We start from the raw sequence: 20,521 nt of genomic DNA on the forward strand, positions 1-20,521 counted from the left end.
TTAGAAAAGTCTTGAGTTACACATTTCAAGTTGCTTCCATGTCTTACCTTGTACTAACATTACATYGTGTAGAGGRCTTCAYAAGTAAACCTCAAAATGCATGAAAACAATTAGATATATTACAATTCAACAACATTTTAAAATACTAAATCTATTATTTKATTTAGAAACTTAGTAAAAAAAAGAAAAATTAATGTAACATTCAATTCTTTAGTCTTCAGTCAWTTCCAATGACATGTGGTAATGGTGGAAAACAGGTTGCTATATAATATGTTCTAGTAATATACACATCCWTAAATGATGCCTGTAACAGGGCAGGGACTGGCTTCAACTGGCTTTGTAATAAAGAGGATGGGCTCAACAGCAAGGTAGGAGAGGATGCATTAATGAAATGGATTTTATTTGACAGTTAAAAAAAAAAAACGCAGTACATACTGTACATTTTAAGAAACGTGACAAGGATATCACCTAAAAAGTAAGACTTATTTACATTGTCGTCCCTAATGTGCACGGTGCAAAAATATGACATAGATACAGATACTTCTACCTCCAAGCCCTAAGACTGCTGAACAATTCATAAAATCGCCACCGGACACTCGCTGTTTGTTACCTATGCATATTCACTTCACCCCCCACCTACATGTACAGATTACCTCAAATAGCCTGTACACTGACTCGGTACCGGTGCCCCCTGTATATGGCCTCGTTGTTATTCTTATTGTGTTACTTTTATTATTCGTTTTTATCTACATGGTAAATATTTTCTTCTTTGTGAAGAAGAAAATTCTTCTTTCTTTCTTTGTTGGTTAAGTGCTTTGTAAGTAAGCATTTCACGGTTACAGCCCGAATTTTTACTCCTAAATTAATTCAGGAGTAAAAATGCACTTAACAAATCACATAAGTTGCATGGACTCATTCTGTGCTCAATAATAGTGGTTAACATGATTTTTGAATGACTGTCTAGAAATGATCAACAACCAACTTGACAGAGCATGAAGAAATTTAAGAAGAATAATGGGAAAATATTGTACGTCGGGTGTGCACAGCTCTTAGAGACTTACCCAAAAATACTCACAGCTGTAATCACTGCCAAAGGTGTTTCTAACGTGTATTGACTCAGGGTGGTGAATATTTATCTAATCAAGATATATTCGTGTTTTATTTTTCATTTGTAATAAATGTTTGACTTTTTCTACCACTTTGGTATTAGAGTTTTTTTTTTATTGTCATTGACCAAAAATGACAATTAAATCCATTTTAATCCTACTTTTAACACAACAAAATGCGGAAAAAGTCAAGGGGTGTGAATACCTTCTGAAGGCACAGACAAAGTTTTGTTCTATTGTTTGATCATTAGCCAGCTTTTGGCATTCTTCTAAAATTAACTTATGGTCAGTATGGCTATACAGGACATTATTTTACATTCTTTGTTCACAAAATATAACAAGAGGAATAAAGTGGAGATACAACATAACAGTATTGCAAACCCGTGGGCCATTCTGTTCTCAAGTATACTACATTAGCTTAGCACCTACGTATGACCACAAACTTTTCTATAACCCCTCTCCCTCCCCACCCAGTGGCACATATACTTTCTGAAAGACGATGCTTAGATGTACTGTAGGCTATTTGACTATGAGAGAAATGGTTGATGTTGGGGATTGAAGTCTAAGCCCAAGATAAAGAGGCTCAGTGAATGTGGTGTGGAATGCGTACAGGTGGGTCKGTTTGTCAGACTCKGAGGAGATGRTYTAGAAGGACAGGATGCCGGCCGGCCAGTCCAGAAATACCCCTATTCTATAGGACTCATTTGATTTGATTTCAGGGAGCCGTAAYTTGTGAATATTGTTTTTATGCTGGGCATGAAACTTATCCTTTGAGGCYRACAAAGTCCAAGAAACAGCATTCCGTCCTAGGATTACATTGTCACCGGCTCCTTTCCTCTCTAATCTCTTGTAGGCCATGCCTATATGTACGTCGTGTAGACACTCAACCTCCAGGTAATGACGCCCGCAGAGGCCCTCCTTGCACAGCACCTGGTTGCATTTATCAAACCTCTCTTGGGTGCTGGGATGGGGCGGATCCGTCCTCTGGCGTGTCACCTTCCGGTTCCCCTCAGACAGGGACAGGAAACCATTTGCTGTGCCGGGGTCTAGTGTGAGCTCACTGGCATCTGAAATGTCTTTAGATTGGAATCAGAAAAATAAATAATTTCAATTCTCCTCATATCCGAAAGAAAAAGCTTTAGTTTGCAGCCAAGTATTCTAATGTAACACAACTGTGTTTGTACAGGTGGTAGTACCACATGTGTTATTACATAAGCTTAATGTTCAGGAAAATTATCCATGGTTAATTACTCACATTTCCTCAGACCTTGTTTCGTTCTGTTCTCTCCTCGGTAGTCCACCCTGAAAAACACAAAGCACATCTGTGTAGTTGACCAATAAACTTTGATTTGATTAGAACTAGCAGCACCCGCCCTTGCGGGTAGTAAATCATTGAAAATGAATAATTTGATTCCCCCTCCTGCAAATCAAAAGTGTGTTTATCTGTTCAGCTTTTTAGTCTCGGGATATACCACTAATAACCTAAATTCCGAAGCATTTCTAAAACTGCCATATTTCCTGTAGGACCTGCTTTCCCTTGGAAATGTTTTGACATCGGCCTAACATGAACCCTTGTTATCTAAACGTATAGGAGGCCAGGGCCGGATAAGAATTGTTTTTGTTCCTGCATGTCAGTTTATCACATCCAAAGTGGGACTGTAAGCTATATTTCCCCCTCTCCAGTGTGGGCTGACTAATCTACCAGCTCACGTTTGTTGCTATGCTTGAGGCCTACTGCTTATTTCGATTCCTCATGAGCCTTGCTTTATTGGACACCATTATGTGAAAGGATTTGAGGGTTAGTGGGCAGCTACATGTGAAATGCAGTTGTTGATATGTGAAGTGGACACCTTTGATCTTCTACACCTGTTTTGCAGAGCCATACAGTTTGGTCTTTGAGGTTTTTACCAAAAGCATTATCATGCATTTATTATGACATAAAACATACCAGATTCAACTAATTGAGGGCCTGATGATTAGTTGAATCAGGTGTGGTTGTCCAGAGCTACAATACAAATGTGTACTGTTGGGGGTACTGGAGGACCGGCGTTGGGAACCACTGCTCTAGATAACGTTAAACCGTCCAACCAGCTCTGCTAGAGCGAGTAAAATGGTCAGAGTGAGGTGTTCTTTCATTTGTTTCTGGTAGTAGCTCCCGTGTGGTTAAGTTGGTAGAGCATGGCACTTGCAACACCAAGGTTGTGGGTTTGATTCCCACGGGGGACCAGTGTGAAAATGTATGCACTCACCTCTGCTAAATGAATCAAATGTAATGTCAATGTAGTAGCTAGCCAGTTAGCTTGGGTGCTTGACTGCGGTTGTGAGGTCAGAATGCTCAGATTAACCATACTCCCCGGACAGATGGTCCGGAGTGTATTCTGAACTCAAAGAGCAAAACATTCATACGGACAATCTGACAACACTTTGAATTTAAGAATGACCCAGAACGCACTCTGACACACTGGAGGCGATTTATGAACGCATCCCCAAATTGGCCTACAAATGCATTGTGACAGCATGGTATCCCAGGGATATGGGACACTCCAAAACAGACAAAAAATGAAAATAATAATACAAAACCCAGCTAAATATAAAGTGGCCAGTGGCATGAAACAGGGTGACACGCTTCTTTTGAGACTAAAATGAAGGAAATCGTTGGAAAATTGTAGTAGGAGATCTGTCCGCAGAAAAGTGGCTTATGGTATTATAATATAGACGGTCTAATCAATCGTCTTTTGATTCATTGTTAATATTGTATTTCATAGCATATGGGTATTTTCACTCTAACTCACTTCAGGTTCTCCAGCTCAGATGGTAAATCCACAACGTCTCCTAAGGGATTGTAGCTCAGATCCAGCTCTTTCATTTGAAAGGTGTTTGACCTTAAAACTAAGGCGAGAAATGAACACCCTTTCTCTGTGATCAGACATCCAGATAGCCTGCAAAAGACAATAGGAAAAATAAGTCTAGAAAAATACCAGAAACAAATTCAACAAATAAAACTAACAGTTTAATGAGGCAAACCCTTCAAATGTGTCATATTGCTTTATTTGGTACTTCTTTACAAACCTCAGTGCCTGCAGCTTACAACAAGCACAAGCGAGAAACGCCACCCCCAGGTCCGTAAGGTCATTACAGCTGAGGTCCAAGGTCAGAAGTTTCGAGGTGGAAACAGTCAGAACCTTGCAGAGCTCATTGACACCTCGATGTCCCACATGATTGTGTCTGAGGTTCAGGGTTTCCACCTTGCAGTTGGGGTTCCGCAGCCCACAGCAGAGTCGGATCACCCCTTCATCTCCCAGGTTGTTGTGTCCCAGGTCCAAGACTGTCAGATGGGAATTCTCAGACTGGAGAACTGAGGCTACAGTTGCACACTGCAGTGTTGTGATGTCACAAAAGTTGAGACTGTGAAAAAGATTGAGTTCATAATTGCCATTAAAAACGTTTTGATTTATATGTTACAAAAAGTTGAATGTGCGATATACAGTTGAAGTCGGAAGTTTACATAAACGAGTTAATGACTCCAACCTAAGTGTTTCAACCACTCCACAAATTTGCTGTTAACAAACTATAGTTTTGGCAAGTCGGTTAGGACATCTACTTTGTGCATGACACAAGTAATTGTTCCAACAATTGTTTACAGACAGATTATTTCACTGTATCACAATTCCAGTGGGTCAGAAGTTTATATACACTAAGTTGACTGTGCCTTTAAACAGCTTGGAAAATTCCAGAAAATGATGTCATGGCTTTAGAAGCTTCCGGTAGGCTAATTGACATCAGCAATTTCCAAACGCTTGAAGGTACCACGTTCATCTGTACAAAACAATAGTACACAAGTATAAACACCATGGGACCACACAGCCGTCATACCGCTCAGGAAGGAGAGGCGTTCTGTCTCCTAGAGATGAATGTAATTTGGTGTGAAAAGTGCAAATCAATCCCAGAACAGCAAAGGACCTTGTGAAGATGCTGGAGGAAACAGGTACAAAAGTATCTATATCCACAGTAAAACGAGTCCTATAGACATAACCTGAAAGGCCACTCAGTAAGGAAGAAGCCACTGCTCCAAAACTGACATAAAAAAGCCAGACTACGGTTTCAACTGCACATGGGGACAAAGATAATTATTTTTGGAGAAATGTCCTCTGGTCTGATGAAACAAAAATAGAACTGTTTGGCCATAATGGCCATTGTTATGTTTGGAGGAAAAAGGGGGAGGCGTGTAAGCCAAAGAACACCATCCCAACTGTGAAGCACGGGGGTGGAAGCATCATGTTATGGGGGTGCTTTGCTGCAGGAGGGGCTGGTGCACTTCACAAAATAGATGGCATCATGAGGAAGGAACATTATGTGGATATTTGAAGCAACATCTCAAGACATCAGTCAGGAAGTTAAAGCTTGGTCGCAAATGGCTCTTCCAAATGGACAATGACCCCAAGCATACTTCCAAAGTTGTGGCAAAATGGCTTAAAGACAACAAAGTCAAGGTATTGGAGTGGCCATCACAAAGCCCTGACCTCAATCCTATAGAAGATTTGTGGGCAGAATTGAAGAAGCGTGTGCGAGCAAGGAGGCCTACAAACCTGACTCAGTTACACCAGCTCTGTCAGGAMGAACGGACCAAAATTCACCCAACTTTGTGGGAAGCTTGTGGAAGTCTACCCGAAATGTTTGACCTAAGTTAAACAATTCAAAGGCAATGCTACCAAATACTAATTGAGTGTATGTAAACTTCTAACTCACTGGGAATGTGATGAAAGAAATAAAAGCTGAAATAAACCACTATTATTCTGACATTTCACATTCTTAAAATGAAGTGGTGATCCTAACTGACCCAAGACAGGGAATTTTAATAGGATTAAATGTCAGGAATTGTGAATTACTGAGTTTAAATGTACTTGGCTAAGGTGTATGTAAACTTTGACTTCAACTGTAAATATGCTACACAAATAGTGATACTTACAACGCTCTAGTGCAAGACAGCAAAGCAGGAGTCAGTCTGCGAAAAGCTTCCTCCGAAGTTTTGTTATTCCTGAAGTCGAACTCTTCAGGCTTCTCTGACATAATGAACATATATGCCAGGAGAGAACACTGAAATGGAGTTGGCTGTGTGTCTGAAGGCGAGACTTGGTTGTTGTCATTCTGTAGAATGGTGTGGTCCTTCAGCTGAAGCAGACAGTGGATCAGTTGATGCATCTCTCTGGAGAGAGGTCCTTCCTTTTCAACATCTTGATATATCCAATTAACTTTTTGTTTGCTTCTGAACGCTGGTTGTTTTTCCCAGAATGTCTTGAAGGATTGCCCGGCTGAGTCGTGAGAGATCCCGAAAAGGAAGCGTGTGAAAAGGTCCAGGTGTCCATTTTGACTATCTAATGCACTGTCCAGAGCACCTTTGAGAAAATCTAACAAAGTGCCCCCTTTCCTCTTTTTGATTAAAGCTTTCACTGAGTCAATCTGCCCTTTTCAAATTCATGAAATGCATACAGAGCAGCAAAGAACTCCTGAACACTCAAGTGTACAAAACAATACACTTTCGTGAGATCCATTCCATTACATAATTCTACAAGTTCTGTACACAGGCCAGGGCATGCAGCAGCTTCCATGACACTAATACCACAGTTTGTCAAGTCCTGTTCTGTAAAGAGCACATTTTGACTTTTTCAGGTTCTGATATGCTAGCTTTCCTAATTTCAAAATGATGTCTTTGGTTGACATCAAAGGATGTTGTTTCCCCTGTGTTGGTCCATGCTTCTCGAAACTAATTCTTGTTTGGATCTTAATGTAATGCATGTACATTTCAGAGAGGGTTGTGGGCAAAGATCGCAGCTTTGGCCCGCTCTTGTTGTCTTTACTCAGTATATCCTGAAGCACAGTTACTGCCATCCAGCAGAACACCGGTACATGGCACATGATGTAGAGGCTCCGGGTTGCTTTTATGTCTGAGATGATGGGCTGGCCATCTCTGGATCTCTGATGGTTTCCTGAAGTACTCTCCTTTTGACGTCATTGAACCCTCTGATCTCTGTAACTCGATGACAATACTCTCTAGGGATCTGATTGGCCGCTACTGGACGGGAGGTTATCCAGAGGAGAGCCCCAGGGAGAAGACGGCCAGTGATGAGGTTTGTAAGCAAAACGTCCAGTGAAGCGACTCAGACACATCAGATATCAGCCTGTTTTCAATTTCATCAAACTGTAGTGGCAGTTGGCTCTCATCCAGGCCGTCAAGGATGAACAAAACCTTATGTTCATCATACATTTCCTAACGTTTACGTCTTTAAGTTCAGGGTAGAAGACTGAAGAAGTCCATGCAGACTGTACGGGCCTTTTCTCAAATTCAGCTTCCGGAAAGATAGGAGGAATAGAAAATCTAATCTTGATTCTCTTTTCCATCTGCCCAGTCCAAGTTGAGCTTCTGAGCTGCCACAGTTTTCCCAATGCCAGCGATTCCCTTTGTCATCACACATCTGATAGTTTCGTCTTCGGCAGGCTTAAGAGATCTTGGCATTTTATGACAGAGGCCTCAGAGTAGTCTTTGAGGTGTGCCGTCTCGGCCTGCCACACCTCGTGTTCCTTATTGATGCTGGTAGATCACAGGTGACAATGTACAACTCTGTGTAGACCTTGTTTAAGGACTGATGTGCTTTGGGTTTCAATACCCTCTAGTATCTTTCAGACCTACTTCTGGTTTTTTTGATCTCGTCTCTGATGCGAAGGATGTCTTCAAAAAGAGCAAAATAAATAAATATAAAAAAGTGTTATTTTGGGGAAATTAGTCTGTTTTCTGCTCTGGGATAACAACTGAATTTGACTTACTCCGTTTCTCCTTGCTCTGGTCATACACTGGCATCTACAGGAATTAGCAAAACAGACAAGACAATATTCAATACAGTGTTCAATAACAAAGATTAATGCTGGCAACAGTCCATAATCTATAGAAGATTGTCTATAAGAAATCCCATTCATTACCTGCTGGTCAATCATCTCCCCTCCAGGTGCACATTCCTAGAGAGAAAATACATTTCATAAACATCACAATAAACTATAGAGAGCAACTTACAAAGATGCATACAATTTATAAACAGTGATCCACCCATGTTTTGCCCCAAAAGTCCTGACACCTCTCACCATAAATATTTGTGATACAATTTAAATGCACGTCCTTTTTAAATGAACACCCTGTTAGCATTGGTGCATAAACGTTGCTTCATTAGTTGCGGTGTTTGAACACCGAGGCCACTTGGCATTGCATCGAGTGGTCCTCCAGCGTGGTTGGCCTTAGACAGAGGTGTCACATCCATCAAATTGGGTGTGTAGGGAAAGAAACAATAACAAGGTTAGCCTCTCACCCCATACATAGAGATGTACTAGACAGCTCATCTTCTATCTTCAACTTCTGTGACAACATGGCCAGAGCCATTGCGGGTTTTCTTTACTTCTATGACTGTAGTGACACTTCATAAATAAACTGAATAGGATCATACCACCACCTACTGTGCTGGAGTGTAGCTGCATACTGTGCTGCAGTGTGTTTAATCTAAACAGATACAAAGACAAGGTTGGTGATTTACTGCCACCTACACAGTTACAGAATGTTCACGCAGTAGTATAATTAATTGGCTGATCCTCCTGCTGACCTGAATGGATCTATGATCCTCCTGCTGACCTAATGAACTGATATCCTCCTCTGACCTGAATGGAATCTTATGATCCCTCCTGCTGACCTGAATGGAATCTTATGATCCCTCCTGCTGACCTGAATGGAATCTTATGATCCTCCTGCTGACCTGAATGGAATCCTATGATCCCTCCTGCTGACCTGAATGGAATCTTTGATCCCTCCTGCTGACCTGAATGGAATCTATGATCCCTCTTGCTGACCTGAAGGAATCTCTATGATCCTTCCTGCTGACCTGAATGGAATCTTATGATCCCTCCTGCTGACCTGAATGGAATCTTATGATCCTCTCTGACCTGATCTATGACTCTGTGACTGAATGGAATCTATGATCCCTCCTGCTGACCTGAATGGAATCCTATGATCCCTCCTGCTGACCTGGAGGAATTCTATGATCCTTCCTGCTGACCTGAAGGAATTCTATGATCCCTCCTGCTGACCTGAATGTGAATCTTATGATCCCTCCTGCTGACCTGAATGGAATCTTATGATCCCTCCTGCTGACCTGAATGGAATCTTATGATCCCTCCTGCTGACCTGAATGGAATCCTATGATCCCTCCTGCTGACCTGAATGGAATTCTATGATCCCTCCTGCTGACCTGAATGGAATTCTATGATCCCTCCTGCTGACCTGAATGGAATTCTATGATCCCTCCTGCTGACCTGAATGGAATTCCATGATCCCTCCTGCTGACCTGAATGGAATTCTATGATCCCTCCTGCTGACCTGAATGGATTCTATGATCCCTCCTGCTGACCTGAATGGAATTCTATGATCCCTCCTGCTGACCTGAATGAATCTTATTGATCCCTCCTAACCCATACCAAGCCCCACCCAGTTGACTGCTCAAAATGGTGAAAGCATCAATGGCACTGCCAATGAACAGAAAACAAACCGATGTCCCATACACATCTATAGGAACGTTCAGAATCACTGTAGCTGGAAAGAACACATCTAGAAAAGCTCCATTACCTGTTGGTCATCCATCTCRACCTCSATGGGAGTTATTGTCGGAATCTCCTCGCTCTCAATGCCTGTGGAGGAAAGGCGTATATCTTTGGTGAATCATTTAACATTGACTAGAGAGAGATTAGGGGCCTTTTTTGGACCAAGATTAAGTCCATAAAATACAGWAAACACTGCATATAGGTCATCAAATTCACTGTTGTAATACAATGCACACACAMATATTTTATTGTGAGGGGAGTTTACCGGGTATGTCATTCCATAAACAATTATGCTTACATCTTTATAAGAAAATAAATGCTACTGAGTAAATACTATAATCAAGACTAAGCCCKAAATCCCTCCTTTACTCCTGTGTGAACTCATACATTTGCGTTATTGAGTATTAATGCCTATACTCACCTTGTTGACTTCGTCTCCGTTTACTCCGATATTTACTGTCTTTTAGAAGTGAGGACACAAMGTGACTGGTCTTTTTTCCATATTTCTTCATCAGTACTGCCACAATGTCTTTCACTTTCATCATCTTAACACTCTTATCARCCATCTTCCGACACAGATGGCGTTGAAATCGTCTGAACTTCTTCGACTTCAACATTTTCAGTTTGGCACTGACCTCTGCTTTGACCCGTTTGTAAATACTTGCTGACATCTGAAAAACACAATAAATAAAAATCATTTAGAATGCATGCAGTCTAGTTCACAGGACCTTTAAATCCCCCATGAACATAAAAATATTACTGTCAGTGGACTACATTAAAGCCCGACAACCATTAAAGCACTCCTCCACAATGACCGTATTAGTTGGGTCAGTGATGACCGTATAAGTTGGGTCGTGATCAACACAGACTGATGTCCACAATAGCCAGATCAAAGCATCGTCTGTTCCAATGTCAATTTAATTACAAAATGTAAGGCCGTAACACTGACGTGAGATGCATGCATAACTGTCTTGATTAACTACCACTTGTATTCCGCCTTGCTAGCGTCGCCCTAATGTGGATGCTAGCAAGCACGCTAGGTATTGCTAGTTATCAATAGCCAATCCAGTAGCTGCTGGATGCTAAAATTAGCTTCGATTGGTCAATAGCGCCACGATATCGCAGAGTATTTGCATAAAGTTCAGCTTTCCCCAACGTTGGTCCCACCCTGTTCACGTCGCCCAACGGTCCTCCGCCCCYCTTCACTTCCCTCCATTGAAAATGAATGGGGCTTCCATTGTTTCATCGCCCCATCGTGTTATGGTAACATCTACCGTAAAGTGTCCACATATTCAGAGTCTACAYACTGAGACCACCATCAGAAGGGGATGCAATGGCAGAACACGCACCTCAACAAAATTCCCAACAAACTCTGCGTACAAGTCCTTTATTCTATTGAAATGTGTTGACAGTTGGAGAAATTGTTTGCGCCACGGTGAGAATTCTAAAAAAGACGGCCTATGAAAMCCAACGGTCTGATATTCTAGAACACTGCTGTGCAAATGGTACATGTTTAAAAGGCTCTGCATGGTCAAAACGACCTCTGCATTGGCAGTGCTGCATTCATACTTCTTGCTCTCCCCGGAGCAGCAGAGCTGTTGAGCAGAGCTGCTGTGAAGGAAGTGTGTTTGTGTTTATACAGGATCTCCCGCCCCCACCTACCGTCAACCAATCGTGTCAATGCGGAGCTACACGGAGCCCTCTGATTTGTTACAAAATTTGGGAGGCGCACAGCAATGCGGTACAGAGCTCAATTTGGCCTCTACGTGCCTTTGGAGGCTCCACAATTGTGTCACACCCTCCATACAGAGCCTCTGATAACATTTTCAGATCAAGCATAGAAGGTCAATCTGATGTCTGCATTGGACTGGCAGCATTTACAGTGATATGGCCTCTGCAGAAGTCAGGGCATTCATACTTCTTGTGCTTCGCAGTGCTGTTGTGAAGGAAGTTGTCAAGGAAGTGAGTTTGTGTTTATAGGGGTCCTTTTGCCCCCCACCAGGCATCAACCAATAATGTCAATGCAGAGCTATACCGAGCCCTCCACATTGTTACAAAATTTGAGGCGCCTGCATAGTGATACTGAGCATAAATTGGCCCCTGCGTGCCTCCGGAATCTACGAAATTTCTTTACACCATCCATCCAGCGCCTCCAATCACATTACAGATAAAGCATAAATTGGATTACTCATGCCATTTATCTGGATAGGCAGAGACCTATGAATTACTTGTGACTTAATGTAATGTGAACATTTTAATGTAATTACAGCAACTACTTAAAACCTAATGAAGTGTAATTTCATATCAGCTGTTCATTAATGAGTCACTTTTATTATTTCCCCCTCCTACCAGAAATGGGCGTGTCGACGGAAGTGAAGATTTGAGAGCCCGGGCTTTTGAAATGGCGGCAAACTTTGATCGGTTGCTCAATCTCAATGTCTTGGAGTGCACTGGAGAATGTAGCCTGCAGCCTCAGGACTACTCTAACGGAGAGTTCAAGCGAGTCTCAGAAGCATTGTACACGTTTTAATGTCGACTAATGGAACTAAAGGATTCATTTCAATGAAGAGTTGTTCAATTTGCTGCCCCCCCCACCTCCGTGTTCACTGCAAAGATGATATTTTCTTGGTTCACTGCGACATTTTACTTGACCGTTTCGTAGGCAATAGCAACAATAATCCATCGATAAATCAAGTATTAACTCGAATCCAAACTTAATCCTCACACTAGCGCACAAGTTACCACAAACAGACTAAATAAACAAATAGTCTAGTATTAATTGTAGCTTGTAGGCTACTGTAACATTAGTGCACCATTTGCGTCAATTGCAAGGATAGTGGTAGGTGCATTCTTACAGCCAATGCAATTCAGACTGTAGGCTAAATTAACGACAAAAAGTCATTTTATTATCATACATGTTAAAAGGGTTAGCAACCTACCTTCAGATTTGATGATTTCTCAAATCGTTTGTTTCTGCTGCTGTTTCACTCAACGAAAAAAATTCCATTCACAGGATTGTCTGTCTGCGTTGTTTTTTCTTCAACTGTCTCGAATTATCTCGACTAAATACCAAATCAATTGGCTTAAAGTGATAAAAACGTACTGTGGCTACATAATTCTACGGAAAAGGACATGCGTTTTCTGGTTTCTTTCTGCAGAAACCAATGGTAACGTGTCGCCTTCGGTATCAATAGAACTGCCTCCTCGTTGTGTGGGTGGAGTGTGAAAGTCAGTCCCTCCCCTCATTCTCAGAAAATTGCATTTAATAGGTAATACATTTGTTCCCTGTTGAAAGCAGGCGTTTAAAAAGAATAAAGAAATATAAAAGTGTATATTTTTGAAATGGCGTATATATATATACAGTTGAAGTCGGAAGTTTACATACACTTAGGTTGGAGTCATTAAAACTCGTTTTTCAACCACTCCACAAATTTCTTGTTAGCAAACTATAGTTTTGGCAAGTCGGTTAGGACATCTACTTTGTGCATGACAGTCATTTTTCCAACAYTTYTTTACAGACAGATTATTTKACAATTCCAGTGGGTCKGAAGTTTACATACACTAAGTTATTTCAAGTTGACTGTGCCTTTAAACAGCTTGGAAAATTCCAGAAAATGATGTCATGGCTTCAGAAGCTTCTGATATGCTAATTGACATAATTTGAGTCAATTGGAGGTGTACCCGTGGAATATTTCAAGTGCCTCTTTGCTTGACATCATGGGAAATCAAAAGAAATCAGCCAAGACCTCAGAAAAACAATTGTAGACCTCCACAAGTCTGGTTCATCCTTGGGAGCAATTTTCAAACGCCTGAAGGTACCACGTTCATCTGTACAAACAATAGTAGGTAAGTATAAACACCATGGACCACACAGCCGTCATACCGCTCAGGAAGGAGAGGCGTTCTGTCTCCTAGAGATGAACGGACTTTGGTGCGAAAAGTGCAAATCAATCCCAGAACAACAACAGCTAAGGACCTTGTGAAGATGCTGGAGGGAACAGGTAGAAAAGTATCTATAATCCACAGTAAAACGTGTCCTATATCAACATAACCTGAAAGGCCGCTCAGAAAGGAAGAAGCCACTGCTCCAAAACTGCCATAAAAAAAAACAGATTACGGTTTGCAACTGCACATGGGACAAAGATTACTTTTTGGAAAATGTCCTCGGTCTGATGAAACAAAAATAGAACTGTTTGCCATAATGACCATCGTTATGTTTGGAGGAAAAAGGTGGAGGCTTGTAAGCCGAAGAACACCATCCCAACCGTGAAGCACGGTGGTGGCAGCATCATTTTGTGGGTCTTTGCTGCAGGAGGACTGGTGCACTTCACAAAATGGATGGCATCATGAGGAAGGAACATTTAGTGGATATATTGAAGCAACATCTCAAACAATCAGTCAGGAAGTTAAAGCTTGGTCGCAAAAGGGTCTTCCAAATGGACAATGACCCCAAGCATACTTCCAAAGTTGTGGCAAAATGGCTTAAGGACAACGAAGTCAAGGTATTGAGTAGTCATCACAAAGCCCTGACCTCAATCCTATAGAAAATGTGTGGCAGAACTTAGAAAGCATGTGCGAGCAAGGAGCCTACAAACCTGACTCAGTTACACCAGCTCTGTCAGGAGGATTCGGCCCAAATTTTCCCAACTTATTGTGGAAGCTTGTGTGAATGCTACCCGAAACGTTTGACCAAGTTAAACAATATAAATGCAATGCTACCAAATACTAATTGAGTGTATGTAAACTTCTGACCCACTGGGAATGTGATGAAAGAAATAAAGCTGAAATAAATCATTCTCTCTACTATTATTCTGACTTTCACATTCTTTAAAAAAGATGTGATCCTAACTGACCTAAAACAGGGAATATATACTAGGATTAAATGTCAGGAATTGTGAAAAACTGAGTTTAAATTGATTTGGCTAAGGTGTACGAACTTCCGTCTCAACTGTATACAACACACACTACTAGCCACCTACCTCATAACTAGCTACCAAGAAGACATTCAGGCTATCAATCAAGTTAGAGTAGTTAGCTTGTCTAACTATCTTAGCTAGCATGCCTGGTGGTAAGGTTGGTAGACTAGAAAAGCATGCAATAACTAAATGACTGAATTAAATTAGTTTAAATGTATTTGGCAAGTGTATGTAAACTTCCACTTCAACTGTATATAAGACTTGGTCTTTACCAAATAGGCCTATCTTCTATATACTACCCCTTCCTTGTACAACACAACTGATTGTCTCAAACGCATAAGAAGGAAAGAAATTCCACAAATTAACTTTTAACAAGGCACACCTGTTCAATTGAAATGCATCCCAGGTGACTACCTCATGAAGCTGGTTGAGAGAATGCCAAGAGTGTGCAAAGCATTCATCAAGGCAAAGGGTGGCTACTTTGAAGAATCTAAAATATACAATTAGTTTAACACTTMTTTGGTTACTACATGATTCCATAAGTGTTATTTCATAGTTTTGARGWCTTCACTATTATTATACAATGTAGAAAATAGTCAAAAAAAGAAAAACCCTTGAATGAGTAGGTGTCCAAACTTTTGACTGGTACTGTATATATATTAATCTTCATCAATGCAATACAATCAGTACTAGGCTACATCACAAGAAACATGCATAGTTAAACAGAATTGMAAAATTAAATACATCTACATTTTTAATCAACCTAAAACAATTACTCAGATTACACAACAAAAATACATGATTATTTAACCACATTTATTAGCTGTGCCCCCAATTWCACACAAGCTTTAATTACATTCTCCCCTTCAATTTCAGTTCAACAGCCACAGGTGCAATGGCCAGTGATTTTAAGATTATTATGTTATTTTATTTGTCTTAAGTCAGTTTTACAGAATGTTTTTCAACGTTCACTCAAAATCAAAGTCAATAATCTGGTTCAAAATGAAGGTTCAAATAAWTSAARWWTTYWRAAWWYTTSKWTTAAGTKAAAAAATAAACAWGAAATAAAATCAAAACATTTACTCACCATCAAAAGCAAAGAGACTGTAATTAATTAAGCATTAAGGCCCGAGGGGGTTTGGTATACGGCCAATATACCACGGCTAAGGGCTGTTCTTATGCACGATGCAACAGGGAGTGTCTGGATACAGCCCTTAGCCGTGGTATATTGGCCATGTACCACACACCCTCAAGGTGTCTTATTGCTATTATAAACTGGTTACCAACGTAATTAGAAGAGTTAAAATGTAATGTTTTTTCATACCAGTGGTTTACTGTCTGACAGATTACGGCTTTCAGCCAATCAGCATTCAGGGCTTGAATCACCCAGTTTATAAGAATCAATATATCACACAAATAATGGAAGGATACACATCTATAAAATCACCATCAAATACATTTAAAAAACAGCTTCAAAGCAATAATCAAAAAAATGTAAGGCTGTGGTTTTAAAGTGCCAACGCAGCCGTTTTTTATATCAATATCAAATCATTTCTAGGTAACAATTAAGCAACTTACTATAATAGCCTTCCATTCAAATGGGCAAAAATAGCTTTTAAGCAAAAAACTATTTCTCAAGCAAGAATTTTGCTAGGACTGTCTGGGAGTGGTCTGAGTGGAGATGGGAAAACTGAAAACTAACTTATTGACAGAGAGGTTTGGAATTCTCTTTGTTATTGGTCTATTAACAAAATTTTCCGCATGGTGATGTCACCATGGAAAGCCGAAACTCCCACAAATGCAAACCTGCTGATTAGAAGGTCCTGTGTAGATTGTTTTTTCAACCACCAACTATCAGGAAATAACAGTGATACAATTTTTTCATACTTTAACAGTGTTAGTTTTATGAGCTGTTGTATAATATGATACAAAAATTAGGAACAACTGAAATTTGACTGCACTGGGCCTTTAAGGCTGCAGAAAAAGGTAAACACATCTAAGACAGCTGAATGTCTGGGTATGGATACTTACTGCAACAATGAAACACAAAGACAATATACAATAGTCACAAAACACAACCAGAGAGATATGTGAAAAAGTACATTTAATAGTATAAGGACAATGAATCAGATACGGCTCACTGCAGTACCTCCCAAGGCTCAGTCCAGACTCCAAGTCCCTGGAAGTCAAACAGAGAGAAACTGTTACCATTATGTATGTGTGTGTGTGTATGTGTGTGATTGGCAGCCAGGTTGTTGTTGGTAGAGGCATAATACGCACAGCTGATTGGACCGATGGTGACGGGATTAAGGGGGACGGAACTGGAGATGGAACGGGATCTCCTTCGTCTGGAACACAACTGTGGAAAGAAACAAAATTGTTTTAGAAGGGTAAGAGAGTAATGTACCAGAGAGACTAGACAGAGAGAGAAAGAGAGAGAGAGAGTGAGAGGGAGAAAGAGAGAGAGAGAGGGAAAGTGGAAGACAGACATAGTCCATGGCCAGTATTCACAAAGGATCTGAGGAGTGCTGATCAAGGATCAGGTTACACCTCTAATTCACCACAATCTAAAAGGCCAAACTGATCCGAAATCAGCGKTCCTACTCTGAGACGCTTTGTGAATGTGGGCCCAGGACTCACTGGAGTGCAGGAGGAGCTCCTCTGGTCACACAGGCTGAGGCTGCAGTGCAGGAGACGTCCTGGTAGTCCCCTGGAACACAAACAGCAGCGCAGAGAAGCGAGCCTCGAGTGATGAGCCACTCTCCTCCACTCACCTGGGTACGATCACTAGGACATCTGGGGAACAGAGAGGGAGGACCAGGGTTTACTTGACACTGCTACAAAATACACAAACAAAAAAATGGGACCTGATGCCTCTCTGCTTTGCATTCATATCAGCATAATTTTTTTATTGGATGTAAGGCCCATGGGGTGTACTTGTACTTAAGTTGCCTCATGCTACATAAACAGGAAGTAAGCTCCTGTCCTATGGGCTGTTCTGGCTCGGACAAGTCCACTTACAAAAATACACAGACATATAGCCAAAGAAAACACACACTTACAGGCGTCATTGTAAATAATAATTTATTCTTAACTGACTTTCTTAATTGCCTTGCTTGTTCAGTCTATAAACTATAAAGAAGCATAAATCTTGTTCTGAATGATGAAATATCTCATAGGGTCATCAGGGTTGGGGAGTGAGTGCGGTAGCAGTTGTCCAGGACAACCACAAATCGCTCCGTCTCCGTCTCGTTGACGGACACACCCACATGCAGAGCAGAGCCCAGTGGCAGAGTGACTCTCTGACCCGCTGGGTAAGGCTCTGTGTAGTTGGAGTTGTGGTACAGAGACATGGAGGCTGATGCCTTGGAGCCAATACCTGAAACTCCACCTTCCACCCTGGTGCCAAGAGAACAAGCCAGACAAATGTATTTATTTTATTTCACCAGGTAGGCTAGTTGAGAACAAGTTCTCATTTACAACTGGACCTGGCCAAGATAAAGCAAAGCAGTGCGACACAACAACAACACAGAGTTACACATGGAATAAACAAACATGCAGTCAATTTATGACAAAGTTCAAAGCTGTAGCTTGTTATGTGCATATTTGTCTGCATTTAATAACAACAACTGTCAAGACTGGATGTAATAAATGCCATGAAAAAAACTTTATACTGTAAATATTTCCAGATATCTGACTGACTATTGTTAGAATCCTGAACTAATCAGGGTGTACACAGATGGGGTGGGACTACAATGTTGTGGTGTGTTGTGTTATGTGGTGTGATGTGTTTGTGTGATGTTGTTGTGATGTGTTGTGGTGTGGGTGTGGTGTGTGTGGTGGTGTGGTTGTTGTGGTTGTGTTATGTGGTGTGTTGTGTTATGTGGTGTGATGTGTTATGTGTTGTGGATGTGTTGTATGTGTTGTGGTTGTGTTGTGGTGTGTTGTGGTGTGGTTTGTGGGTATGTGGTGTGGTTGTGTTTGTGGTGTGTTGTGTTATGTGGTGTTGTGTTATGTGGTGTGATGTGTTGTGTTGTGGTGTGGCGTTTGTATTGTTTCTGTAATGTGACGTCCCACTCACGGGCAGGTAGGGTACGACGGCCACATCTAGGCTGCTCTCTGTGTCTAGCGGATAGGCACAGGAGAAAGGTATGCTCACGGGTCGGGTGAAGGAGACATTGTGCACCTGGTAGATGAATAAACTGTTGGAGTAGATGGCATGGCTGCTGTTGGTCTGGAGAATAGAAGAAGAGAGGATGACAGTTGGGATGACATGAACAAAATGACCTCTTGACATAATATAGTAAAGACCGCTGTCATGTCTCCCTGAAGTGTGGAAGATATTATTCACATGGCACATTATTCATGTGTTTAAGTTATTATTCACATGGCACATTATTCATGTGTTTAAGTTATTATTCACATGGCACATTATTCATGTGTTTAAGTTATTATTCACATGACACATTATTCATGTCCAGAGCCTGGAGTTATTATTCACATGACACGTTGTTCATGTGTAGAGCCAGGAGTTTGTCCAGACCACCTGGCCAGTTTCAGACAGGCAGGCAGCAAGGTTAAGACAACTTCCCACAGTTGCAAACAAAATGCTAGACTAGAAGCATGAGGAAATAATATCTAGACGCTTTTTTCCAGTGGAGATTAACTTTATGAATTGCCTAGTGGGACAGTGGATGCGCATTGATAATTCAAATGGAACTGTTAACAGGATTTCCCCCCCAGGATTATCAGGAATAACTAACAGCTATCAACCATTCAGCATCCCGGATCTGAATTGACCGTTTTCTAAATATTAATGAACAACTGACAGATACAGTATGAGCTGCCCTTCAGTTGAAGTGAATTGACCGTAAGAAGAGAGAATATTGAAAAGATTGAGAAGTCAGTGTTGTCACTCCTCACCGTCAGTGTGTTTCCACAGCGTCCCTCCCTGCGCTCCACCTGGTACCACACTGTGCCGTTAGCTTCCTGGTGGGAGGAGCAGCCGAGGTCGGCCAGGTGAGCAGAGAACGCGTTCAGACCTGCAGTCTCCAGAGCAGACCGGCTGAGACCCACCTCTAGGAGGCGCCGACCACACACCAGCTCTGGGCCTAAGTTGGAAGGACGCTCTGAGTCTGAGAAAAAAAAATGGGAGGAGGGTAAGAAAGTGGGGATGAGAGAGAGGAGAAAAAAGGTATTCATACAGGGCCCAGAGTCTAAAAATAGGACACCAGAATGGTGATCTAACTATATCCATAAAACCTTCACTGAAGATGTTGATTGAATTATAAAAAATTATGAATAAGGATCATTAAAGAATGATACTCCTACCCGAACAGACGACACCAGCGTCTTCACCATGATTACAGTTGTGTCTCCCAAACCCATTGTGACTGCACCTTGTGAGATTAGATTCGCTGCCTGTACATCCAACATCATCCATCCATATTGTCCCGTTCCCCTGTCCGAAGTGGGCTTGGTGTGGTGCAGACAGAGCGCTCCCACAGCCCAGCTGTCTACAAACCACCTGGGCGTCACTCAAGTCCCACGAGTCATCACACACCGTCCCCCAGCTACCACTGTGGTAGACCTCCACTCTCCCAGAGCAGGAGTTAGGACCGTTGATCAATCTGATCGGGGCATCTGACAAAGAAATCAAAATCAAAACAAATGACTTACTGTAACAGCTAGACGTCACAGCTAGCACAGGCCTGCAGTGTTCAATTCATTACCAAGTGCAGCTCGCCATCTGTTGCTGTGGCCACTATTTTATCCATCACTGTGCGTGAATACCAAACTGTGAGTGCAGTACTTGTTTCTCAATGTTTTACTGACAAAGTTGTCAATAGTTAAACCATATTGTCGTAG

General features: G+C 41.4%; 1 protein-coding gene, 1 long non-coding RNA gene and 1 pseudogene across 11 annotated transcripts; all 3 read right to left on the reverse strand.

Annotated features, from left to right (window-relative positions):
* Positions 1–369: 369 nt before the first annotated feature.
* LOC112074218 (NACHT, LRR and PYD domains-containing protein 3-like) lies at positions 370–7,741 on the reverse strand (annotated as a pseudogene).
* A 203-nt stretch (positions 7,742–7,944) lies between these two features.
* On the reverse strand, positions 7,945–12,944 carry LOC112074224 (uncharacterized). 10 transcript variants are annotated; one of them, XR_011476933.1, is made up of 6 exons: positions 12,677–12,944; positions 10,159–10,408; positions 9,548–9,824; positions 9,261–9,516; positions 9,134–9,165; positions 8,824–9,054 (listed from the first exon to the last, which is right to left on the reverse strand). It is a non-coding gene; the product is annotated as an uncharacterized lncRNA (long non-coding RNA). The 10 variants fall into 10 exon arrangements; XR_011476931.1 differs by having other exon boundaries at positions 8,824–8,928; positions 9,023–9,054; positions 9,261–9,824; XR_011476934.1 differs by having other exon boundaries at positions 8,824–8,928; positions 9,134–9,160; positions 9,261–9,824.
* Positions 12,945–15,381: 2,437 nt separating this feature from the next.
* Positions 15,382–20,378, reverse strand: LOC112074226 (uromodulin; the record flags this gene model as incomplete). The annotated part of the gene is given in 10 exon segments (XM_070440435.1): positions 15,382–16,832; positions 16,934–17,012; positions 17,294–17,348; positions 17,350–17,424; positions 17,426–17,449; positions 17,787–17,853; positions 17,856–18,058; positions 18,739–18,887; positions 19,577–19,782; positions 19,985–20,378. Coding segments are annotated over 10 exon segments (1,272 nt in total), but the record flags the coding sequence as incomplete, so codon positions are not given.
* Positions 20,379–20,521: the final 143 nt, after the last annotated feature.

The sequence above is a fragment of the Salvelinus sp. IW2-2015 genome, unplaced genomic scaffold (assembly GCF_002910315.2).
Source record: "Salvelinus sp. IW2-2015 unplaced genomic scaffold, ASM291031v2 Un_scaffold2538, whole genome shotgun sequence".
NCBI lineage: Eukaryota > Metazoa > Chordata > Actinopteri > Salmoniformes > Salmonidae > Salvelinus > Salvelinus sp. IW2-2015.